This window comes from Bos taurus, chromosome 9, assembly GCF_002263795.3.
Source record: "Bos taurus isolate L1 Dominette 01449 registration number 42190680 breed Hereford chromosome 9, ARS-UCD2.0, whole genome shotgun sequence".
NCBI classification, from domain to species: domain Eukaryota; kingdom Metazoa; phylum Chordata; class Mammalia; order Artiodactyla; family Bovidae; genus Bos; species Bos taurus.
The window spans coordinates 8,649,187-8,676,822 of NC_037336.1; the positions used below are offsets into that span (position 1 = coordinate 8,649,187).

The window sequence follows — 27,636 nt, forward strand, 5'->3', positions numbered from 1 at the left end:
AAAACTCAATGTCCACCAACTGATGGATGGATAAACAAAATGATGGATGGAAAAACAAAATTAATATTATTCAACCTTAAAAAGAAATGAAATTTCTATACATCAAAAACATGAATGAACTTTGAAGAAATTATGTGTCAAATAAACCAGACATAAAAGGATATATAATTCACTTACATAAGGTACCTACAATAGGAAATTCAGAGAGACAGAAAGCAGGATAGAGGTCATTAGGGGATGTGAGCTGGGCAGGTGAATCAGGAAGGAAGGAGTACAACCTTTAAAGGGTACCATCTTTAAAGGAAGTCAGTGTTGGATACGACATAACCTGGGCAGACCCAACTAGGTCTGAGAAGGCAGAAGATTCGACTTCCAGTGGACCTTAAGCCTCATTATATGCTCATTGTAATACATCAGCTAAACGACACCCCACAAGTGCCATGACAATTCCATAAAAGGTCAACAAGTGAACTCCTGGAAATCCCCGCACCTTCCAAGATGGTTAGAATAATCCTCCCACTCATTAACCTATGAAATTACTCAGCCCATAAAAACCACCCACTCCATATTTCAGGGCCTCTCACCTTCTGAGACACCCCACACTGTCTGAGGAGTATATTTCTCCCAGAACCGTTCTCAGCTTTTAAGACAGACCGAATTCTGTCTATGGAATGTTTATCTCTCTAAATAAATTCACTTCTTATCTATCACTTTGTCTCTCACTCAATTTTTTCTGCTATGAGACATCAAGAACCTGAATTTCATTAAGTCCTCAGACCAGGTGTGTGATCTCAGTTAAAAGACAGTGGGTTCAAGCCCCAATCTGAGCTGTATGGTTTCAGGGGGATGGGGGTGGGGTGGAGGTGAGGAATGGAGAATTAGTTACTGTTGAGTGTTCTGTTAGAGATGATGAAGGTTCTGGAAACGGGCAGTGGTGAGCATTGCACAACACTGTGAATGTATGTCATGCCACATCGACAAATAGTTTAAATGGTGTATTATATGCTATATATGTTTTACCATAAAAAAGTCTGAAAAGATAAGTGATATAACTATGGATATGAATTTATTACTTTCTATATGAATATAAGAGGTCTAAGTATAACAAGAGGTGCATCAGGAGCTTCAGGTTATCTAGGCCAATTAGTTGTATACACTAGAAAAATGTGCATCTGTCAGAGAGCAAGTTTAATCAAGTGAGTAATGTAGACTGCATGCTTAGAAATGTGCTCAGTATTGTATATAAACACTATTTTAAGGACCCATTAACGTATTCTAATTAAACGCTTATTTCTGTAAGACTCTTCAACTCAAAACTAATTTTCTTCCTTGAGTTCCATGGCTAATTTGTGTCTTTGTAGGCAGGAACAAACACAACATCGTAAAGCAATTTCCCCCAGGTAAAAATCGATTTTTAAAAAAACTGGAAAAAATGAGGTACAAACAAAAAGAAAAATAAGTCCCTTTGCTGTTGACCTGAAACCATCACAACACTGTTAATCTGCTAACCCCCAATATAAAATAAAAGATTCAAAAGAACAAAATGAAAAATGAAGGAATGTATAAATGTCTACATAAAGATTTGTACACAAATGTTCATATCAGCATATAATCATAACAGCCTCAAACTGGAAACAACTTGAATCCCCATTAGCAGGTGAATGGATAAACAAGCTGTGATACAGACACAGCAGAATGATACTCAGCAAGAAAACAGAATGAACTGCTGAAAAGAAATGCGGTGACACGGGTGAACCTCAAAAGCACTGAACTGAGCCAAGGCCAGACAAAAGTCTGTACCTTCCACGATTCCATAGAACATGTGAAAGTTAACCTCAGTGACAGAAGGACGTCAGCGACTGTTTGGGGCCCGATGCAATGGGCCTGGGAGGACACCCAGCTTTATGCAGCGATGTGGATCTTCTCTAACCACAGCCTACATTTGGTGAAATCATTCTACACACTTTATAAAGCTGTGAAAGTCCCTCTAAACACAGGTACAGTGAAATGGCACAAAGCATTTAAAACAAGGCAGCTGTTAGTGACCAGATTATAAATATCTATAAAGAAGCTAATATATAAACAATTTAAAATTAAGTTAAGGGTGGGCACAGTTTCTTTATACCTTTGGTGGTATGAAAACAATCACCTTGGGAAAACAGACTAGGGTAAGTCTTTAAAAAGAAACTGATTCTAACCGACAGTTTTAAAATGATATACAGTAGATCTAACTGATTATGTTTTTGAAGAACTCTTTTAGAAAAGAAGCTTTTTAGGGTAAGCAGTCAGGTAATTTCCCCATTTCCTTTTGAATTATGAGAGGAAGACCCGAGTCTGAAGAATTTAAGGCTAGCAAATGATGGTTTAAAAAAAAGGGAAATTAATGGTTTTTCATCTTAATACCTTGTACATATTTTCAGAAACATGCCACCACACAATGAAGCAAATTCTGTTGAAATTTTTAATTTGAATACTGAAATCTATCTGATTGAAAAAGTTCTAATACGGGTCCCAGATCTCCTATAGAAAAGTACAAAGTTGTAAAACTAGAAGCATACTACATTACTTACCTATATTTTAAGTTTCTTCAAGCCTCTAGCACTTACATTACACATGAGTAAATAAAGCTCAGAGAGGTTATGCACCTTACCCAAACTGCCAGGCATCGGAGCTGCAATTTAAAACCAGATGATTTTAACTCTAAAACCCATGCTCCAGGCGCCACACTGCAATGCTTCCACAAGAATCAATCTCTCTGAGGGGTGCTACATAGAGAGAGAGCATAATTCTGTAAAACTCCATTTACCTTCAGGGGACGTAGAGCACCACAGAATTTTGTCCACCAGCTATTTTCAATGAATTCTAAGCGCCTCTCTCTTTTCCGAAGTGTTCGTAACCTTTCTTCAAATTGTTTTAAGGCGCGTCTATCCCTTGCCGGCAAAGGTCGACCATCTTTGCTCTGCAAATAACAGATCAAAATAAAACAGTTTTTTACCATTAAGGTCTTAATAGAGTACACATCAGATTTAGCAGATTCAGACAACAAAAACTTTTTAGGTTGGACTTGACTCCTGAGGCAAATTTACAATCTGAAGGAAAAAAGCAAAACCCAATAACTTCTATGTGAGAATACACATCTCTGAACCAAGGTCAGTGTCAAAATGTGATGAGAACACGTGCACATTTAATGCTAAACTTTTCTTGATCCCTATTTTCCAAATACTCAATATGGTGAAGTTATGTAGAGACATAATATCTTTTTAAACACCCCTTTTATGAGGCACTTTATGTTCTCTGTTTGATCACTCTCCTTCACCTCCAAATTCCTCACCCCATCCCTTCACATACCCAGCCCTATGTTCCTCCTCCCCTTGGTCAGGAGATTGTGTTCCAGCGTTTACCTGGGCTGATGTTCCTCAGTCCCTGACTCAAACACCAGCAGGGGGATGTAGGATTAGGATGTGCTGAGCATAAGATTTTTTTTTCTTTTTAAAAGGCTAATTACTTTACAATATTGTATTGGTTTTGCCATACATCAACATGAATCCGCCACGGGTGTACACGTGTTCCCAATCCTGAACCCCCCTCCCACCTCCCTCCTCATACCATCCCTCTGGGTCATCCCAGTGCACCAGCCCCAAGCTTCCTGTATCCTGCATCGAACCTGGATTGGCAATTCGTTTCTCATGTGATTTTATAACAATTGCTAAGAACTGGCATTTTCTTACCCTCCAAGTACATTTGCAAAGGAGTCAGGTTTCCTTGGGCTGACCTCTCCGGAAGATAATTCTCCTGTACTTTCATATGATATTGACTGTAACCGTGAGCAGTACCCTTCTGTGGTGTCTCAGGGACACGTTCCCTCGTGAACTCCCCCTGCCCCAAAGTGCCTTCAACCACGTACAGTAATAAACCACAATAATCAGACAACTGCTAAATACTAAGAAGGTGAAATATACATTTGCTTTTACTGGAAGGACCAAGAAAATGTTTACAAGGGACATTTTTATTACTTTTAAATTTGGGGTGGCACCATATGGCGTGTGGGGTCTTAGTTTCCTGACCAGGGATGGAACCCTTGTCCTCAGCAGTGAAAGTGCAGAGTCCTAACCACTGGACTGCCAGGAAATTCTCAGCACCATTTTAAAATGTAAAAACATTAGATAATTAGAATGTTAAAGTCCTTTCAAGGTTCAAACAGGATGCTGGGAGAGACAGCACATGGTGGTCTATAACACAGCATGGAGTGCTGTCATGTGAAATAACAGACACATGCAGACAGTGCCCGGATAGCCCTTCATCAAGGGGTGCGCATGGTCACAGTGATCTCCACAGATGCACTGCCACGCTCTTCTGGAACCAGCCGTCTCTTCCTTACTATGCTGTTCCCCAAACTTCAACACACCTAACAATCAACAGGACATTTCATTAAGCACAGGTTTCTAGACCCCACACCAAGAGAATATGACTCAGTCAGGCCTTGGGTGAGGCCTATACTTTGCTTTTCTACCAAATTCCCAGGAGGTCCTGATGCTACTGGTCCAGAAACCATACTCTGCATGGAAAGTGGAAAGTATTAGTCGCTCAGTCCTGTCTGGCTCTTTGCAACCCATGGACTGTAGCCCATCAGGCTCCTCTGTCCATGGGATTCTCCAGGCAAGAAGAGTGGAATGGGTTGTCATTCCCTCCTCCAGGGGAGCTTCCTGACCCAGGGATCACATCCAGGTTTCTTGCATTACAGGCAGATTCTTTACTGGCTAAGCCACCAGGGAATTACATGGAATTACAGGGAATTCCATGGGACTATATTTAACTATCTTTACTGCTTTAAGTCAAGTACACTGCTTACTATCAGAGTGCATCCTTAAAGGAACCTTACACAAGACTGTTTTATGAAGACTAGAGGAATGAAACACTTCTCTCCACAGACAGATCCAGACCACGCTTCAGTCATGTGGTACTTCACAATTTTTCTCACAACTGTCATTCTAATATCAAAAGGACACCAACAAGGTAGATTTACTTCACTGCTGGCTTTTGCTGCTGCTGCTGCTAAATCGCTTCAGTCGTGTCCGACTCTGTGCGACCCCGTAGACGGCAGCCCACCAGGCTCCTGCGTCCATGGGATTCTCTAGGCAAGAGTACTGGAGTGGGTTGCCATTGGCTTTCGCTAGTTCAGGGAAAACATATTTTTTAGTAAACTAATGTAGCGATCCACTGAAAAACAAGCTCAACTTATCTGCCTATTTGAGTGAGGGATGGAGCCCGCTCTGTTGTGCCAACAGCAAAAACCACTGTGGGAAGAAATGTGCTCAAACACACACCAGGAAAGGCACCCAGCAGTCAACCAATTATTTCCTTTGGGGAAAAAATGTAGTTACATTGTATATAGGCAAAAAAGCTTCCCTTCCCATGGTCCACCAGTGACCACTCCCTCTTTTGAGGTTACCACTGTCACAGAAACTAACAGAGATCAACATCGGACACAAAATTCTGTGTATATACACGTCCCCCTATGCAAACATACTGATGTTTTACATAATAGCTAACATTTCCTATGCCTAAAGTGATCTGTTCTTTTATGGTTATTCTCCTCAAATCTTCAGAAAACTTTGGGCTGGTAATAGTAATTCTATTCATTTATTCAGTCAGTTCAGTCACTCAGTTATATCTGACCGACTCTTTACGACCCTGTGGACTGCAGCACTCCAGGCTTCCCTGTCCATCACCAACTCTCAGAGCTTGCTCAAACTCATGTCCATCAAGTCAGTGATGCCATCCAACCATCTCATCCTCTGTCGTCCCCTTCTACCCCTGCCTTTAATCTTTCCCAGCATCAAGGTCTTTTCTAAGGAGTCAGTTCTTCGCATTAGGTGTCCAAAGTATTGGAGTTTCAGCTTTAGCATCAGTGCTTCCAATGAATATTCAGGACTGATTGTTCCTTTGTGCTCCACCATCTCCCAGGGTTTGCTCAAATTCATGTCCATTGAGTCAGTGATGCTCTCTAACCATCTATTCTCTGCTGCCCCCTTCTCCTGTTGCCTTCAATCTTTCCCAGCATCAGACTTCTTCCCCAATGAGTCAGATCTTTGCATCAGGTGGCCAAAGTATTGGAGCTTCAGCTTTAGCATCAGTCCTTCCAATGAATATTCAGGACTGATCTCCTTTAGGATTGACTGGTTCATCTCCTTGCAGTCCAAGGGACTCTCAAAAGTCTTCTCCAGTACCACAGATTGAAAGCATCAGTTCTTCAGCGTTCAGCCTTCTTATGGTCCAACTCTCAAATGCATACATAACTACTGGTAAATCATAGTTTTGACTATATGGATCTCTGTTGGCAAAGTGATGTCTCTGTTTCTTAAGTATGCTTTCTAGGTTTGTCATAGCTTTCCTTCCAAGGAGCAAGCCTCTTAATTTCATGGCTGTAGTCACCATCTGCAGTGATTTCAGAGCCTGAGAAAATAAAATCTATCACTGCTTCCACATTTTCCCTTCTATTTCCCATGAAGTGATGGGACCAGGTACCAGGATCTTAATTTTTTTAGTTTCAAGCCAACTTTTTCACTCTCCTCTTTCATCTTCATCAACAGGCTCTTTAGTTCCTCTTCACTTTGTGCCATGAGTGGTATTATCTATATATATGAGGTTGTTCATATTTCTTCCAGCAATCTTGATTCTGGCTTGTGATTCATCCAGCCTGGTATCTTGCATAATGTACTCTGCATTTAAGTTAAATAAGCAGGGTGACAATATACAGCCTTGATGGATTCCTTTTCCAATGTTGAACCAGTCAGTTCCATGTCCAGTTCTGTTTTGTTTGTTTGTTTGTTTTTGTTTTTGAGCTACATACTAGCTTCTCAGAGAGCAGTTTGTAACATGGTCTGGTATTTCCATCTCTTTAAGAATTTTCCAGGTTTGTTGTGATCCACACAGTCAAAGGCTTTAGTGTAGACAATGAAGCAGAAGTAGATGTGTTTCTGGAATTCCTTTGCTTTCTCTGTGATCCAATTAATGTTGGCAATTAGATCTCTGGTTCCTCTGCCTTTTCTAAAACCAATAGTATATCTGGAAGTTATGGACTTCATGTACTGTGGAAACCTAGCTTAAAGGATTTTGAGCATTACTTTGCTAGCATGTGAAATGAGACCAACTGTGTGATAGTCTGAACATACTTTGGCTTTGGCCTTCTTTGGGACTGGAATGAAAATTGACCTTTTCCAGCTCTTTGGCCACTGCTGAGTCTTCCAAATTTGCTGGCATATTGAGTGCAGCAATTTCACAGCATCATCTTTTAGGATTTGAAATAGCTCAGTTGGGATTCCATCACCACCACTAGCTTTGTTCACAGTTATGCTCCCTAAGACCCACTTGACTTCACACTCCAGGATGTCTGATGTTAGGTGAGTGACCACACCACTGTGGTTATCTGGGTCATTAAGACCATTTTAGTACAATTCTGTGTATTCTTGCCACCACTTCTTAATCTCTTCTGCCTCTGTTAGGCCCTTACTGTTTATGTCCTTTATCGTGCCCATCCTTGCATGAAGTGTTCCCTGACATCGTCAATTTTCCTGAAAGCATCTGCAGTCTTTCCCATTTTGTTGTTTTCCTCTCTCATTTTTCACTGTTGGTTTAAGAAGACCTCCTTACCTCTCCTTGCTGCTCTCTGGAACTCTGCATTCAGCTGGGTTTACCTTTCCCTTTCTCCTTTTGCTTCTCTTCTTTTCTCAGCTATTTGTAGGGCTTCCTCAGACAACCACTTTGTCTCCTTGAATTTCTTTTTCTTTGGGATAGTTTTGCTCCCTTCCTCCTGTGCAATGTTATGAATCTCTGTCCATAGTTCTTCAGGTACTCTGTCTACCAGATCTAATCCCTTGAATCCAATCATTTCCTCCCCTGTTTAATCATAAGGGATTTGACTGAGGTCATATTTGAATGGCCTAGTGGTCTTCCCTAATTTCTTCAACTTAAGCCTGAATTTTGCATAAGGAGCTCATGATCTGAGCCACAGTTAGCTCCATGTCTTGTTTCTGCTGACTGTATAGAGCTTCTAGCCATCTTTGGCTTCAAAGAATATAATCAGTCTAATTTCAGTGTTGACCTTCTGGTGAGGTTCATGTGTAGAGTCATCTCTTCAGTTGTTGGAAAACCATGTTTGCTATGACTGGCATGTTCTCTTGACAAAACTCTGTTGGCCTTTGCCCTGCTTCATTTTGTACTCCAAGGCCAGATTTGCCTGTTATTCCAGGTATCTCTTAATTTTCTACTTTTGCATTCCAGTTCCCAAAGATGAAAATTATATCTTCCTTAGGTGTTAGTTCTAGAAGGTGTTGTAGGTCTTCATAAAAATCAGTCAACTTCAGCTTCTTTAGCTTCAAGGGGGTGGGGCATTGACTTGGATAACTGTGGTATCGAATGGTTTGCCTTGGAAAAGAACTGAGATCATTCTGTTGCTTCTGAGATTTCACCCAAGTACTGCATTTTGGACTGTTTTGTTGACTATGAAGGCTACTCCATTTCTTCTAAGGGATTCTTGCCCACAGTAGTAGATACAATGGTCATCTGAATTAAATTCACCCATTCTAGTCCATTTTAGTTCGCTGATTCCTAAGATGTCCATGTTCAATCTTGCCATCTTTTGCTTCACCACATCCAATTTACCTTGATTCACGGACCTAACATTCCAGGTTTCTATGCAATATTGTTCTTTATAGCATCAGACTTTACTTTCAACACCAGACACATCCACAACTAAGCATCATTTCCGCTTTGGCCCATCCACTTCATTCTTTCTGGAGCTATTCATAGTTGCTCTCCACTCTTCCCCAATAACATACTGGACATCTTCCAATCTGAGGGGCTCATCTTCCAGGATCTTTCCACCTTTGTATACTGTCCATGGGATTCTCCAGGCAAGAATACAGGAATGGTTTGCCACTTCTTCCTTCAGTGGACCACACTTTGTCAGAACTCTACACTGTGACATGTCCATCTTGGGTGGCCCTACACATGCAAGTCCCTTCACTACAACAATGCTGTGATCCACAAACTGGTGCAAACTGTTATGTGAAACTTTAATTATTAAAAGGTACATGTTATGTGTTTGGGCACATGTGACAACATTCAATTTTCTTTAGAAATCTGTGTATTTTATATTCCCACAAACAGTATGCCTATCCCCATATTCTCACATGACAAAGGGAAACTTTTTAAGATTTTCAAAGGATTAAAAAAAAAATACTGAGTTACTTTAATTTCCAGCCATCCTGGACTTTCATTTTAGCACTGGAAGTTCCATGTTCTGGAAAACTCCTCACAACCCATGCAAAGGGGGATCTTAGTGAACTTCATTACTAATGAGCTGAAAGATCATTTCATATTTTCACTGAGCAGGTTAATTTCTCCTTCAGTATACTGTCTATTGATTTAGGTCTTTTATACATTATTTCTATGTATTGCTTGTCCCTTCTTCTTCTTGACTTACAGATGCTCAGTATATATCACCTATATTGCAGATTATTTCCTCTCAAAATACTGTTAGTTCTTAAAATTCCTTTTGGTGCCACTTTTTTGGGTACATAAATTTAAAAACATAAAAATTTTAAATTCAACAATTTCTTAATTTGCACTTGAGTTCTCAGTCTTGTTTAGAAAATTCCTCTGCACAACAAATTACAATTTTACTTTTATTTTCTCCTAATATTTTCTAAATGAATTCGATTTAAATTCTGAATCTGTTTTATTACATAGTAGGAGGTTTGTGACAGAGAAAGCAATGGCACCCCACTCCAGTACTCTTGCCTGGAAAATCCCATGGATGGAGGAGCCGGTAGGCTGAAGTCCATGAGGTCGCTAAGAGTCAGACATGACTGAGCGACTTCACTTTCACTTTTCACTTTCGTGCATTGGAGAAGGAAATGGCAACCCACTCCAGTGTTCTTGCCTGGAGAATCCCAGGGACGGGGGGAGCCTGGTGGGCTGCCGTCTATGGGGTCACACAGAGTCGGACATGATTGAAGTGACTTAGCAGTAACAGGAGGTTTATGAAAATTTCATTTTTTTATCTTTTATACATGATACTGAATTTCCACCTAAACTTATAAGAAACTCTCATCTCTACATTATTGAATCTTCCCAATTAGGAACTGATGAAGTTCTTCATTTATTTCAGTCTTCTATTACATTATTTCAATAAATTTTATAATTTTCACTAAGAAGATTCTGACATTTCTTATTATTTTATAGTTCACAGTTACTGTGAATGAGATCATTTTCTATTACATCCTCCACCTGGTTAATGATTTGTACACATGAACGGGCACCTTGATGAACTTTTATTAGTTCTATTAGTTTGTCAGTTCATTCTTTTAGATTTTTTTGGTAGATAAGATCTTCAAATAACCCAAGTTACTTCCCTTTTCTTCCCTCTTCCTCCCACATTTCTTATCTGACCAAGACCTCCAGGAAGAGGACAGACACTACTGCCTATATGTGCCTTTAACAAAAATATTCCTTTCCTCATTAGGCACCAAGCTCACAGAGGCTTCCGTTGCCAAATAGTTTCTTCTCTTCCAATTTGGTAAGACTCTTCTCTAAACGTAGTAACTACAAATTGACTCTAAATAAGGATTCATTGGCATCTATTAAGATGTTTATATTTCTCACTTATTCTCAATATATTAAACTACTTTTATTTTCTAACATATCATCTTTGCATTCCTGGGATAAACCTAGTCTGACAATTATGAAATATTTCCTTACTACAGCATCATTTTTGAATTGCTAATATTTTTACTTATATTGAATTATTTGCCTCTACTTTCATAAGAGAGACCAGTCATATAAACAGTTTTCTTTTTTTGTGTGTCATATTACCATCTGGTTTCTGTATCAGGATTATCATAGTTTAATACAATTATTTAGAAAACTTTCCATTTTTTCCTATGTTCTATAAATAAGATTTACATATTAGTTGAAGGTGATAGAGGAAGAAAAACTAGTACATAAAACCTGAATGTAAGTGATACAGTGCACTCCGATATTGCATATGGCATCAGCACACCTGGGAACTAGCAAAGTAATGGCCATATGTAAGTAGAACTTCTGTGTTTCAGTTGTTACACACAGATAAAAATTCTCAAACTGTCAGCGTCCTACATTTTATAGACAGTAGTTTTTTAAAGACATGCTGCACAAAAATTCAAACAGTATCAAAATATAGGCTCACCAATGTCTAAGTCACAACAGAAAGCAGCTCAAAGACAAAGTACTTTTATGACCCTCAACGGCAATAAAATACCAACTCACCTTTGATTTAATTGTTTGGATGTGCTGCTCTACTTCTTCAATGTCTTCAGTGTTTTCCAGACGCTCATAAGCAGCATTTCGCGTGCCTTTAATCAGATTTAAAGGTAACGCCGACATGCCATAGGCCTGAAAGAAACAAAAGCAAGACTAGTGTTAGCAATACTATTTTAAATATATTAATACACAATTTTCAGGTACAATAAATGTCCTTTGAAGTAATAACAAAGAGTAAGCAGTTGTGAGGGGCACAGTCACTGAAGAACAGAGTAAATGGGAGTGAACCGTGACTATGCGGTCTCATGATTCTCCTGTTTATTACATATTTAGTTACACAGAGTTATACTATGTACATTATACTGTATTACTAACTACTCCTAGAATAGATAATATCTACTTCTCAAAGGACAAGTTACCAAATTAATGTAAATATAATACTTTGTCAAAGTAATAAATCATGACTGCAAGCTAATCAGGGGTTAAGATAAGTCTAAATCAGTAAAAACAATTTACAAAATTATTTTCTGTGGAAAAAAACAATTTTATCCAAGTACATGTAGTAAACTCTTAGTAAAATATATTTTAACATACATTTTATTTGATTAGCATACAAATGATCTGTATGTAGTTTATTTGTAAGTTCTAAATACTTACAATCTTTTTGCTAAGTATTTTAATTCCTATAAGAAATTTCAAAATTTTAATCAGCATTAAGAATAAACATTATTTTATACTATCCAATTCTCTACTAGCCAGTCCCAAATATGAAGTTTTATTGTAACTATTAGAAACACTTAATAGCAAATGCCATGTGACCATTATTCAAAATCATTATTGACCTTAAATCCTTAGAAGAAAAACTGACAACCATTATCTCTTTGCTGCGATGATGATCATTCACTCATTGCAGCAACAGGCTCTAAAGTCGATATAAAATTACGCATTTAAATCTTTTACATTTTCTACCTGAGATACTACCAAACTACTTTAGCCAGCAGGGTCATGTTAGGCAGGGTCATGAGACTGAATTTAAATAATGAATGTGGACAGAAGTGATCAATGCTCTACTTCTTAGGCTTAACCCCAAACTCTAAAATGTTCTGAGTGATCCTGCAGATTTTCTCTTATGCTCTACTACCTGGTTTTCAACTCCCAGGATGATCTCAAATATGTTTAGTGTCATTCTGAATCATTTTGATATTCTCACTGGGTCTCCTTTAGACATTGATTAAATATTGATTAAATCACAATTCATATATGAAATCATAAATTCTGACATTTCAGGGTTCTTTTTTAATTAAGAGAGAATGCAAACAAAGAATATGACTAAAAGGAATTCAGAAATCACCAGTTCTATCAAGTAAGAGTAACTCTATAGCTTATTGTATTTAGATAAGTAACTAGCTGAAATTATTACCCAATACGCAAATCCTTGCATTTTCTAAAGGAGAAATACTTAAAACCTTGCATTTTAAATATTGTTAAAATATAAGTTAATGTTCTCACGATTTCCAAATCAGCCAAAAACAAGAAAAACAAAAAGGAGAGGTTGGGGAAAGGTTCTGTTTGTATTTGAAAAAATACATAATTTGGACAGAGTAGAATAATTTTCTTCTAATTAAATTCTTGTCAAGTTTATACTCCTAATGACCTTGGTAAAATATAAAAAGGAAATACATAATAAGGTTTAAATTATTTTTAACAGTAAATTTTATATCCTCAAAACACTGAAAGTGTAAAGAAAAAAGTCTATGGAAAACAAGGTGCCCAGAGACTGCTGTTGTTGTTGTATCGTCACCCAGTCATGTCCGATTTTCTGCAACCCCACGGACTGCAGCATGCCAGGCCTCCCTGTCCTTCACCGTCTCCCAGAGCTTGCTCAAACTCATGTCCATTGAGTCAGAGATGCCATCCAACCGTCTCATCCTCTGTCATTCCCGTCTCCTCCTGCCTTCAAATCTTTCCCAGCACCAGGGTCTTTACCAATGAGTCATCAGGTGGCCAAAGTACTGGAGCTTCAGCATCAGTCCTTCCACTGAACATTCAGAATTGATTTCCTTTAGGATTGACTGGTGTGATCTCCTTGAGTGTAGTCCACAGAGATTGTTACCATTCCCCTACAGGACTGTCCTATTCCTGTTCTTCTAGTAGCTCCACATTTTTTAAACATTATTGAAAAAAGTAAATACTTTAAGACTTCGATGAGTATTACATGATAACCATTCAGTCATTCTCCAGTCTCACATACCATTTTATCACAAGTCCATATTGCTATTTATAACCAACTGCCAAGGCAAAAAAAACCCAGTTTATGCCCAGGTATATTTCTGTCTTGCCCAATCAGTTTCAAACGAAGCTTATTTTATCCCAATGCTTGCTATTCTGTTTGATGGATCTGGATCTCTAAATATACTAACCTCAGAACTCAAGGAATCTGTACCCTACTCAGTATTAAAATGTGACACCTACTTAGAGTTTACTGTCAAACACAAAGTAATCTAAATTTTCCTAACCAGTTTGCTGGGTCTCCCTCACTATAAATCCATCTTCCAGACTGTTTCTGAAGCAATCTCTCACACTCAAGTTAGATCATGGCATTCCCCTAGCTAACATCCACTGAGACTCTCCAGGACCCATAAGGGTATTTGCACCGGTGGGAGTCCCTGGGATTCTGGGTTGGGGCTATCAGAATCAACAGAGCAGGTCAGAGGGCAGGGAGACGAGGGGTAGGCTGCCACTCCAGCCAGAGTGATGCTACTCCGTTCACCTATTTTTATATGTATCAGAATTTCACGAGTGACTGTTTGACAAAGCAGTGTGCACTTCTTTCCAGTGCGAGGATGATCAGCGTCTAATCCTGGCCTGCAAAAGCTCTTCATGACCCAGCCCTCCCACCCCATCCTCATGCCTCTTGCTCACAGCTCCTCCTCGCTGCAGCTTCGGCCTTCAGCTCTGCCCTGGGGCCACATGCAGAATCTGCAGTGCCTTAGCAAAACGCCTCCCTGCTCACCTCACTTCACTAGCCAAGTCCAATGCCCTTCAGGTCTCAGCTTAATCACACCACATCTGAGAAACGTTCCTTGATTTGTAAATGTGCCTTGCTTGTAATTCAATTATAGTGCAGAACACTGGACATGAACATTATTGCTCTGCACATCTGTTTTATCACTAAGTCTGCCAAACTTGTAATTTATCAGAATCATGCAGCAAGTTCGTGACAAGACGGATTTCTCAGCCAAGTGAGTAACAACTGCAGTAAACTGTTTGATATGTAAGGACTAGGTCTGTTTTTCTTTTTCCTACCTTTATTCCAAGAGTGAACATAAAATAACTTCTCTAAGAAAATAATACTTAACCAAAAAAATGTTTTAAAGAGTTCTTTATTCACATGAACTCTCTTCCTTACATGGAACTTACACATTTTTTAGAAGAGTTATTGAACTACTATAGCTTACATGGGAGAAGGCAATGGCAACCCACTCCAGTACTCTTGCCTGGAAAATCCCACGGATGGAGGAGCCTGGTGGGCTGCAGTCCATGGGGTCGCTAAGAGTCAGACACGACTGAGTGACTTCACTTTCACTTTCCACTTTCATGCATTGGAGTAATGCAAAAATTTGGGGGAAAAAATGTATGTCCTTCACAACACCCTGTGGTAACATGAGGCCAGAATACAACATCTTTTTGGGAATTACTGTCTGAAGAGAACAAGTAAAAGAGAGCAATTACTATTTTGGTTACCTAGCTTGTTTCTGGATTACATGCTTAAGTTTCAGTGACTAACAGGAAATTTAACTATAATATTTAGATTATGATAAATGACATAACACATTATACAAAGTATTTATTCATTACAACTTTAAGATCCTTAAACAATAATCTTTTGATTTTAACCTCAGATTTCTTTGAAAAACTTGTATGAAGACTATCATTTTTCAGAAGCACAAAACTTTCATTGCTTACTACTGCCCTCTAGTGAAATGCCAGAAAATCAACAAGGCTAAAGAGATTCTATCACTTAAAATGCGTCCAGGTCAGCCATACTTGCCTCTAATATCATTTGTTTCAATTTCCAAAAATAAACCACCATCTGCATTTTAAAACTCAAATGTTTTGAAAGAACATATACAAACTAAAACATTTCTAATATGCTCTTGCCCCATGAAAACACATTTTCCCTGCCATCTCTCTCTACCTTTTGTAGACAATGCTAAGCACTGCCTATAAACTGAACACATGTCCTGAATATACTTATAAAACCTATTATTCAAGGACACGGATGCCGAAACTAGTGAAACAACTCAACATTTATTCAGTAAATATTTCCAGTCTAAGTGTTCACTGATTCTAAAATACATGTATGTATGTATGTGTGTGTGTGTATATGTAGTTGGTAGTTCAGTTGCTAAGTCGTGTCCAACTCCTGCGACCCCATGGACTGTAGTGCACCAGGCTCCTCTCCATGGGACATCCCAGGTAAGCATACTGGAGTGGGTTGCCCTGGCCTTCTCCAGGGGACATTTCCAACCCAGGGACCAAAACAGGGGCTCCTGCACTGGCGGTGGTCTCTTGCATTACAGGCAGATTCTTTACCAACTGAGCCACCACGGAAGCTATGTATTTTTTTTCTCATATTTAACACCAGCAAAATTTGAATGCATCTTATGAACACAGGCAAGGCAGAAGTCATGGCACAGCGGTCATCACCCAGATATTCACAAATTTAGTCATAGCTGGTTAGATTACACTTACTTCTCTGGTAGAGTTACATGCATTTGTGGTACAACTAGTGAGTTAAACTGCCACTTACAACGTCTTATAAGATAGTACTCTGATTTAACATTAAAGGAAAAAGTTAATGTGTAAGGAAACACAGAGCAAAAGAGCAAGCAGTGAAGCAAAACTTTACTGGAACAATTATGATTCCACATTTCCTAGCAATGCAATAGTCAGAGGCTTTATAAGCTTAAGAAAAAAAGGTACCCAAAGCAGAAGACATTTTTGTATTTTGCTACTCAGGTTACAAGGGAAGAAACAATAACACAACAAAAACAAAAACAGCTTAAATTTACACAGTGGGTGTGTCGGCAGCTTCAAAGACATTCCAAGAGACAAGTTGAGCACTCAAGAAAAGCTGTCTCATCAATTCTTTTGACAGCATAAAAGACACTCTATAGTGAAACATGGACATGAACAGTCAATCCAAAAAAGTGACTGAGAAGAGATGTTCCAAATGTGAAGTTTTAGGAATACCTTTACAACTTATTTCACGTATATTTGCCTTATTTTGCATGAAGATTGATCTGATTTTTTAAGCATGTAAGGCCAAAACACTTGTCACTGATATAAAACAAAGATTATAAATGATAAGACAGCATGGCAGGGACCCTTCCCTTACAGTGGTACCAACTGAGCCATCAGGGAGGCACACAAGGAGAGGCGCATCTTACAATCAGGTCAGAGACTCAGGCAAGCACGCTGCCACAGGCAAGGCTGAATGACTGAGCATGTAAAGCAGAGTTCTGTCTTCAACGGTTATTCAGAACCACCGCTTTAGTTCTATGTTAAAATCCTTAATTTATCACTCTAATTTTCTCCAGTATTCTGGCCTGGAAAATCACATGGACAGAGGAGCCTGGAGGGCTAATAGTCCATGGTATCAGAAAAATAGTCAGACATGACTTAGCGACTAAACAACACAATTTTCTTTAATCCATTAGTTTCATTTATAGTAAATTTATACAGGTGGCGCTAGTGGTAAAGAACCCACCTGCCAACGCATGAGACACAAGAGACACAAGTTCGATCCCTGAATCAGGAAGATCCCCTGGAGGAGGAAATGGCAACTCACTCCAGTATTCTTGCCTAGAGAATCCCATGGACAGAGGAGCCTGGTAGATGACAGTCCACAGGGTCGCAAAAGAGTCGGACACGACTGAGCAACTAAGCATAGCACATTTAGCATAAATATATATATATATACACACATACACACACATATGTATATACATAATTCATAAACTCCTGGAAGACATGTTCATTTTTTTTTTTTACTGGTAAGTGTACATAATTAAAAGCGCTTTCTAGGTAGCACAAGATTTCCCTGTAGCTCAAATGGTAAAGAGTCCGTCTGTGAGGCAGGAGACCAGGGTTCAATCCCTGGGTTGGGAAGTTTCTCTGGAGGAGGGAATGGCAGTCCACTCCAGTGTTCTTGCCTGGAGAATTCCATGGACAGAGAAGCCTCGCAGGCTACAGTCTGTGGGGTCACAAAGAGTCGGACACGACTGAGTGACTAACACACACACAGTCTAGGTGGCACAGTGGTAAAGAGCCTGCCTACCAATGCAGGAGATGGAAGAGAGGCAGGTTCGATCCCTGGGTCAGGAAGATCCCCTGGGGGTGGGGGGCATGGCAACTCACTCCAGTATTCTTTCCTGAAGAATCCCATGGACACAGGAGCCTATGGTGGGCTACATATTATAGGGTCACAAAGAGTCAGACACAACTTAAAGGACTTAGCATGCATGTACATAATAAGTTCAGTAGTCTCTGTACTTATAGCCATTTCAGTGGTCCATTTGATTCATTTTATATGAAAACAGCATTATTCAACATTTCCCCACTTGGTGGCACCAAAAAATTAAAACGTCTGCGTAAGTAATTGTGCCTAGAAGTTCGGTTTTTTATTTTTTTTTAATTTAAAAAGTAGCGGATTCTCTTTCAATTTAAGTTGAAAACACTATGTAAGATAACGTGTCATTTGACATACTTCTAAAATTCGGTGCCCAATTATTTGGCTATTCCTTTAGATGCGGTACAGTGGATATTATCAATAAAATTTAAATAATCAACTAGTTTCTGAACTAAACAACAGTGTGTACCTAAGAAATTCACACTCAACTGACATATAAACTACAAAAGCTTCTGTAGTTTCAATACTAATAACTACAGATTCTAGAACAGACATGATTTTACCTTTAATAATTAATTTCTTGTACTCAGAGTCAAGGGCTTCCCTAGAGGCTCAGCAGTCAAGAACTGCCCTGCAATGCAGGAGACACGAATCAATCTATGGGTCAAGAAGATCCCCTGGAGAAGGAAATGGTAACCCACTTCCAGTGTTGGAAAACCCCATGGACAGAGGAGCCTGGCACGCTATATAGTCCACAGGGTTGCAAGGAGTCGGATATGAATGAAATGACTCAGTACACACGCACAAGGGTATCTTAACCAAGCCAGTGTGATCATTATACTTGATTTGATGGCATACATAATTTTCAGTATCCATTTCAATATAAAATATATGAGTTTGAAATATTTACCTTAACAATAATATTGTTCCTGTAGGGAAGCTCTCTTTCAAAGAGTTCTAATCATTTCCCATATTTTCCCCATTCCCATTCATCAGCTCCACAGCTTAATTCAGACCCATGGAAGCAATACTGTTACAATGTTCAGTTCAGTTCAGTCACTCAGCACTCAGTCCTGTTAACTCTTTGCAACCCCATGAATCACAGCACGCCAGGCCTCCCTGTCCATCACCAACTCCCGGAGTTTACTCAAACTCACGCCCATCGAGTCAGTGACACCATCCAGCCATCTCATTCTCTGTTGTCTCCTTCTCCTCCTGCCCCCAATCCCTCCCAGCATCAGGTCTTTTCCAATGAGTCAACTCTTCGAATGAGGTGGCCAAAGTATTGGAGTTTCAGCTTTAGTGTCAGTCCTTCCAATGACCATCCAGGACTGATCTCTTTAGAATGGAATGGTTGGATCTCCTTGCAGTCCAAGGGACTCTCAAGAGTCTTCTCCAACACCACAGTTCAAAAGCATCAATTCTTTGGTGCTCAGCTTTCTTCATAGTCCAACTCTCACATCCATACATGACCACTGGAAAAACCATACCCGAGTAGATGGATCTTTGTTGGCAAAGTAATGTCTCTGCTTTTGAATATGCTATCTAGGTTGGTCATAACTTTCCTTCCAAGGAGTAAGCCTCTTTTATTTCATGGCTGCAATCACCATCTGCAGTGATTTTGGAGCCCCCAAAAATAAAGTCTGACACTGTTTCCACTGTTTCCCCATCTATTTCCCATGAAGTGATGGGACCAGATACCATGATCTTAGTTTTCCAAATGTTGAGCTTTAGGCCAACTTTTTCACTCTCCTCTTTCACTTTCATAAAGAGGTTCTTTTGTTCCTCTTCACTTTCTGCCATAAGGTGGTGTCATCTGCATATCTGAGGTTATTGATATTTCTCCTGGCAATCTTGATTCCAGCTTGTGCTTTATCCAGCCCAGCGTTTCTCATGATGTACTCTGCATAGAAGTTAAATAAGCAGGGTGACAATATACAGCCTTGATGTACTCCTTTCCTATTTGGAACCAGTCTGTTGTTCCATGTCCAGTTCTAAGTGTTGCTTCCTTACCTGCATATAGGTTTCTCAAGAGGCAGGTCAGGTGGTCTGGTATTCCCATCTCTTTCAGAATTTTCCACAATGTTAGTCAGAATGTATTACTTTTCATAACATTTAGAAACTTCCAGTGGCTTCTCATCTCAGTCGGAATAAAATCCAAAATCCTAGGCACAGCCCACAGGGCACGCAGAGCTGCCCTCTGGCCATCTCTCTGGGCACTCACTGCCTCCCCCCGACTGCACCTGCTCGGCTGGCCGCACCGCACCCCACCCACCCCCACCCACCCCCGTCTGAGCACAGTGCGGTGCCCTCCCCAGGAGCCTGCATTGCCCTCCCTGCACGGCTCTGTGCGTCCACCTCAATCCAATCTCTGCTCAGATCAGAGAAGCTACTTCCGGCCCTCACTGCCGTCTGCGTGCTGTATCTTCACAGCATCCGCCTCTTGACTGTCGGAAGACAATTCTCCATGGGTCTCTCACTTCTGTACATCTTGCAAGCCAGGCACTCGCTGCCCTTTTTTTTCCTGCACAATCTTTTCAAGAATGTTTTTGCAGCAAAGAGCCTGGGAGACAAAGACAGTATCTTCCTCTGAAGCAAAGACAGGCATGTCTCCAGGACATTGGAAAGATTCAGCCGCCCTGTACCCTGAGGCCCCAGCTCTCTGACAGTCCCGCTGGGTGCTCTTCATGTGTCCCTGTGAGGGTCAGGACTCAGGAAACTGGCGCAGGACAATGTGGTCCCATGGCTGCGGCTCCTGATCGGAAACAAAAAGTTCTTCATCCCCGACAAGCAGTCCTGCCTCTCTGACCAGCACTCATGGAACTGGAGCAGTCAGGGAAAGTCGCAGAGCCTTCTTGGTTTCTGACGAAGATCCTGCTTGTTGGATTCCTCTTTTTCTGATCATTTCTCTTGACTCATCTTTCACTGACTGCTGCATCCTCATTTCCCTACAGTTTTCAAAGCATTTTACAAAAAAGTATCATTTGACGTAGACCTTCAAAAATCCTTAAGAGGTTATTTTTTATTCTCATCTAATAGCGAAGACATTGACCCACAAAGGGTAAAAGGCAAACCCATGATCAGCGTAACAGATCAGTCACAGATCAGCAAATAGAGTCCAAGTCTAACCCTATTATGTTATTAACTTGTGAATGTTTTCTAAAAGACAATGCTCCTGCTGTACATATATTGTGTCAGATAGGAGGTTAATTACCCACTGATATCTTCCTTGTGTAGTAAACATGAAAAAAGCAAAAATGGCAATGAATAAGAAAACTGAGTACTCAAATAAGCACCTGAAAGATACTAAAATGCACGTATTTCAGACTTCTTTTATTACACATTATGACACTTGAATGATTATCTAACAAAACTAGATTCTGCTATCTAATAGCCCATTTATGTTTCAAGGAAGACACTGGAACAAGCCCCAAAATATTTTCTTTATAACCAGTATTTTCCATCTTTGCAACTTCATTAATCTGAAAAAGGTTCTATACAGTTTAAAGCTTCCTGAACAGCTTTCTTTTGGGAGGCAGGCAAGAAGCATTTTTACCAGATTTTCCTCTATAATTTGAGCAAAAAACCGAAAAAGCCGTCTGTACACAAGTTAGTCAGGCTATTATAATTCATGTCATACCATTCCCAGAGAGACTGGAAAAAAAAAAGTTTTTGACAGTATAAGTTTAGATTCTTTATACTAAAGAAATACCAAGTTATGAAAAATACCTGACTTTAAAAGCTCTATATCCCCAAATGGGCTTTCCCAGTGGCTCAACAGTGAAAGAAACCTGCCTGCAATGCAGGAGACGTGGGTTAGATCCCAAAGTTGGGAAGATCCCCCGGAGGAGGAAACGGCAACCCACTCCAGTATTCTTTCCAGGAAAAACCGATGGACAAAGGAGCCTGGTGGTCTACAGTCCGTCCATAGGGCTGCAAAGAGTCGGACACACTGAGCAAGTGAGCACACACACAAGTGACATGCATGCTAAGTCACTTCAGTTGAGTCCGACTCTGTGACCCCATGGACTGCAGCCTGCCACACTCCTCTGTCCATGGGCTTCTCCAGGAAAAAATACTGCCATGTGGGTTGTGCCAGAGTGGGTTGCCATGCCCTCTTCCAGGGGTTCTTCCCTACCCAGGGATTGAACCCCCATCTCTTACGTCTCCTGCATTGGCAGGTGGGTTCTTTACTGCTAGCACCATCCCCAAATAAGATAAATCTACTCGATTCATAGCAGATACTGATCTATGGTTCACAGTTCTATTATGCTTATAAATCACTGAATCTATTATTACATCGTATATAACCACTTAAAGGTTCACAACTTACAAAATTTATTTCTGAACACTAAATTTCACAAATACAGGTAAGTAATTAAAAATGTATCCTCTTCTCAAGAAAAAATGAAGAAAGTACTAAATATTAAAGAGGAAAACAGAGCTAAACTGAATATATTAATAAGGCAAAAATTGCTTCATAAAGTGATTCTTTAATTTTAACTCAATTATCACCATTACACTTACTGTGTAGATTATAGCTGCCAACATTCCAACCAAGGTCAGAGAACTAATGGAAAATGACAAGGCAGCTAAACCATCTGCAAAGGAAGAAAAACAATGTTAAAAATATATAGCTATTCAAATGTTTATATTCAACAAATCAATATAAATATAAAAATTGGGTTTCTCACACATTCCAAAGGAATAAACCCCATATGCATTATCCCATTCTTGAAGTGCTAACTTCAAATGGAAAAGTTTTAAAATAGCTCTTCATAAATGGAATTCTTAAAGATCTTTCAGAGTAAGACTTTTTTCCCCTCACACCTCTTAAAATTAAAGGAAATCACTGCCTAATTATTGAGCCTAAAAAGAAACCAGCAGAATATCAGATGCTCAAAAGTTGGCCAAAAAATTCCCTGGCCTTTCTCAATGGCAGACGTTGAGAAATAACATGATAGGAATGTCACTGTCCTTGACCCTTTCTTCCCCTTCTGCTCAATCTCAAACTCCTAGTTTCTTTGTTCTTAACTTTCAAGTAAGTTTGAAAAATACAGCTTATACCTAAAATCGTAAAGAGTTTATTTCCCTCTTTAACTTGAAAGGAGCTAGCATTCTCCCTTAGAAAAAAAAAAACGCAAATAAATAGAAAATTGTTTCAAAGATAATACAAAAGCAGAAATACTGTGCTGCTGCTGCTGCTGCTAAGTCGCTTCAGTCGTGTCCGACTCTGTGCGGCCCCATGGACTGCAGCCTATCAGGCTCCCCCGTCCCCGGGATTCTCCAGGCGAGAACACTGGAGTGGGGTGCCATTGCCTTCTCCAATGCATGAAAGTGAAGTGTGAAAGTGAAGTCGCTCAGTCGTGTCCAACTCTTACCGACCCCATGGACTGCAGCCTACCAGGCTCCTCCATCCATGGGATTTTCCAGGCAAGAGTACTGGAGTGGGGTGCCATTGCCTTCTCTGGAAATACTATGCTACCAAGTTATATTTAAGAAACCTCTTAAAGGAAGAGGCTTCCCTGGTGGCTCAGACTGTGAAGAGTCTGCCCACAATGTAGGAGACCCTGGTTCAATCCCTGGGTCAGGAAGATCACCTGGAAAAGGAAATGGCAACCCACTCCAGTCTTCTTGCCTGGAAAATCCCATGGGTGGATAAGCCTGGTGGGCTACAGTCTATGGAGTCACACAGAATCAGAGACAACTGAAAACTAACACTTTCACTTTCACTTTCACGGAAGACCAAAGAGTGGGTTGTGAGAGTGACACTTTCAAATAAACATGCCAGATAAGGCAATGAAGTACTATGCAAATTTGAATATTCTTAAATATTAAGAATATTAATATGCATATATCCTTAAATATTCTAATATTAAATATTAGTCTAATATTCAAATTAGAATAATACTAATTGTTCTACTTTTAATACAGGTTTTACTAGACCAGTATTGACCTAGGTTAAATGCAGGTCCTGTGGAACCAAATATAATTATTAAATTAATTCATTTTATCAATATCAAATGATAATAAAAATTAGAATGATCTACCTTATTAAAACTAATGTCTTAGTTTTAAAATATAATACTTAGGGAGAACATATTACTGACAAGCTCAGAAACTGTGCGAGGCAGATTTTTAAGCCTCAGTTTTTGAAACTGTAATACTACATTTTACCAAATCAAAGACACTGATGTCGTTACTTTTTTGATCTTACTAGAAGTATCAACAGGAGAAGGCAGTGGCACCCCACTCCAGTCCTCTTGCCTGGAAAATCCCATGGATGGAGGAGCCTGGTGGGCTGCAGTCCATGGGGTTGCTAAGAGTCGGACACGACTGAGAGACATCACTTTCACTTTTCACTTTCATGCATTGGAGAAGGAAATGGCACCCACTCCAGTATTCTTGCCTGGAGAATCCCAGGGACGGAGGAGCCTGGTGGGCTGCCGCCTATGGGGTTGCTAAGAGTTGGACACGACTGCATGACTAACTGACTTCACTTTCACTTTTCACTTTCATGCATTGGAGAAGGAAATGGCAACCCACTCCAGTATTCTTGCCTGGAGAATCCCAGGGACGGAGGAGCCTGGTGGGCTGCCGTCTCTGGTGTTGCACAGAGTCGGACACGACTGAAGCGACTTAGCAGCAGCAGCAGCAGCAGAAGTATCAACAAAAAGTATTCATACAACTAGGAGAGGCCAGGCATTTGGCTAATAGCAACTTTAAGGTATTTTCACTTATAAAATGCATCACAAAATCAGAGATATGAAAACATGTAAAAATATGCATCTTAGAATTGATAAAGAGGAGTGTTCTGCTAAGATACCTGGCCAATCAAAAAAATTAATATTACTAACAGTGATAAACAAAATGTACTCTAAAATATAGTGTTTAAGATTTGAGGTTTTTTAAATGTTAATTAAGACTAAAGAGATTACAGCAAGTAATTATATAGGTAGCATTACAACAGTAATGCTGCCTGTAGAACAATAATGCTACCTATACAACTGCCGATTCAAGTTATGTGTGTGTTATGTATTGGTCACTCACTCGGGTCCGACTCTTTGCGACCCCATTGACTGTAGCCTGCTGGGCTTCTCTGTCCATGGAATTCTCTAGGCAAGAATATTGGGAAGGCCATTCCCTTCTCCAGGGGATCTTCCCAACCAGGGATCGAACCTGGGTCTCCTGCATCGCAGGCAGATTCTTTACTGTCTGAGCCACCAGGGATTCAAGTTATACTAGCACTCAAAAACCAGCAAAACTTAGAGAGAAAAGTGTTCAGGGCAAAAGGGTAGTTACTCAAGAGACCTGAAGGAGTTAACTGCAGGAAAAGAAGCAATTTCTTTCTCAGCAACAGGCTCAGATGCATAAACCCTGACATGCAGTATCATTAGATGCCAGGCCTGCTACCGTCTTCTTGCTGGTATCAGCAAGATGTTAATGGACCACAATTTACAAGACGAAATCTTAAGTGGAAAGCAAGAAAATTAAGAAGTTGTACAGCAAAGATTTTAAGACTTAGTTTAATCATCACTTAATACTGTATCTAGGTAAAGAGAAAGAAGTACTGATCAAAGAATGTGCAGTACCGTAAAAAGAATAAATATAAAAAGCAGTAAGAATTTTCCACGTTTATAAATTTTCTAGGTTTCTTTGAAAATAGTTACTATGTTCAAATGTACATGAAATTTTGAATAACAAAATGCCCATTCTTATTTGATAGCAGTTTCTAAAATACTAATTTTTTAATGATAAAAAACTTTCTTAAACTGACTTCCTAAACCTGCTTTCTTTCCCCCTCTAAAAATGTAGGCTATGCTGATTAAGGCAAGAAAAACTTTTGGAAAAGGAACTTCAAAATGTTTTGGTGAGGTAAATTTATAATAAAGTATCATTTCATCCACATAAAACCTCTGTAATTGGGGAATTCTCTGGTGGTCCAGCAGCTAGGACTGGGTGTTTCCATTGCAGGGGACACAGGTTTGATCCCTAGTTGGGAAACTAAGATCCTCAAGTGGCAAATGGCAAAAAGGGCACTAAAAAACAACAAAAAACTCTCCAATTTATATTCCACAAAAAATTACCTAATCAGGATCAAAGAGCAATATAAAGTTCTTTCAGTTTAAAGATAAAAACCAGTATCTAGCATATTTAACATATTACTCTATATATCCTAAGTGAATTAAAGACCACACAGAAATTATAAAACCTTTACTGCTAAAATACTTTGAAGATCACCTTTTCTTTTCAACATGGTACTTTCATAAAGAAGTCAAGAGAGTACAACAGCTAGATGGATTCCTCATCTACCTAGCATCCTTTAAACCATGAGTTAAAAGAATTATGAAGGTAAATTCTTAGCAGTGTAAAACAGACACCTTTCAAAGAAAGTGACAAGTATCGTGAAATATGAATTACTATGGACTTTTTTTTAAAGAATACTTACGACTACTTCCAAGTTCTTCAAACAGGAACTTCACCTTTTCCCACTCTGTAGAATTTTTGTTATCAGGAAGATTCAATGGAACGAAAGCACTACAAAGGAGAAAGTAACTCTGCTTAATGGTTTTAAAGACAAAAGGTTGAATGAAAGGAAATGACCTGAAACTCCATTTCTAGTAGTTTTTTTAAGGCAAGGTCAACTTTCCCCCTCAAAGAATTAGCAAATCCAATCTGCACCATGTACAGAGGGGTGTGAGAAGTTTCTCATTCATGCGTTTAATATATCACACATTTGTTTTCATATTTAGTTTCTATATTCAGTATAACTAGTTTCCTTTGTAATCCTATGTATTTTATTTTTTGCATTTAAAGCTATTTTGTCCACAGCACAAAAAGGTTAAGAATCTCTTGTTAAATCAGAATAGAAGTCATGCTTTCAGTATATTTAAATGCATAGAAAAGAATGGAAAATACACTAGAATTAACAGTAAATATCTCATTGTAGAACTAGAGGTGATTTTTATTTTTCTGGGTATTTCAAGATTCTATCTAGTATATATAATGAAGTAGTTCCATTTATTTTTCAATCTACAACTGAAAAAAAGAGACAAAGAAAGAAAAGCACTTCATTATCTAGCTCAGAAACAAAACGAGACTGAAAGGCTGAGCACCCCCTTTAGACTGTGCCTGTGAACCCCACCTCCTAATACTACCTCCTATCCAACATAATCTTAATTGTGAGCAAAGTGGTAAGATCTATCTTTTTGTAAAGGGGTAATACTGAATGAGTTCAACAATATATTAAGATGGTCATTCTGATAATGTATGCAAGTAAAACAAAGAAATCACTCTAATTAAAAAAAATTTTTAGACCGCTGCTTGCAGGCGGATTCTTTACCAGCTGAGCCACAAGGGAAGCCCAAGAATACTGGAGTGGGTAGCCTATCCCTTCTCCGGTGGATCTTCCCGACCCAGGAATCGAACTGGGGTCTCCTGCAGTGCAGGTGGATTCCTTACCAACTGAACTATCGGGGAAGCCCTTACTTGGTAAAACCGATACTTTTTATCCTTATAAAAAGATGAATCAGCAGACACAGCAGGAGGTTATCTAAATTTCTATTTGCACTAACATCAATTTACTATACTCATCTCAATCTTTGAGACTTATTTCTCACTACTTTTACAGAGAAAAGTGATTATCCACAAGGAAAGAGAAATACATGTAAAAAATTCATTGTTTGTTTCCCTGGTTATAAAACCAAAAACAATTAAATACAACCATTAAGATGGAATCAAAAAATAAAGAACAGCTCATGCATAATATACTTCTATAATGACATTAACTTATGTATTAGCACTTGAATAAAAATATAAATCAAACCAGAAAATCTATGTAACATTCTTTTATTTTATTTGGATGCAGTTTTTTCAGATATATATATATGGAAAAAATTGTACATGTATATTTTTGAAAA

General features: G+C 39.2%; 1 protein-coding gene across 1 annotated transcript in view; it reads right to left on the minus strand.

The window, feature by feature from the left end:
* LMBRD1 (LMBR1 domain containing 1) overlaps positions 1–27,636 on the minus strand; it is a 132,297-nt gene that overhangs the window by 42,035 nt on the left and 62,626 nt on the right. Inside the window, 4 exon segments of the mRNA NM_001035092.2 lie at positions 2,807–2,959; positions 11,308–11,433; positions 22,244–22,317; positions 26,166–26,254. Coding sequence (NP_001030264.1) covers positions 2,807–2,959; positions 11,308–11,433; positions 22,244–22,317; positions 26,166–26,254 — 442 coding nt within the window.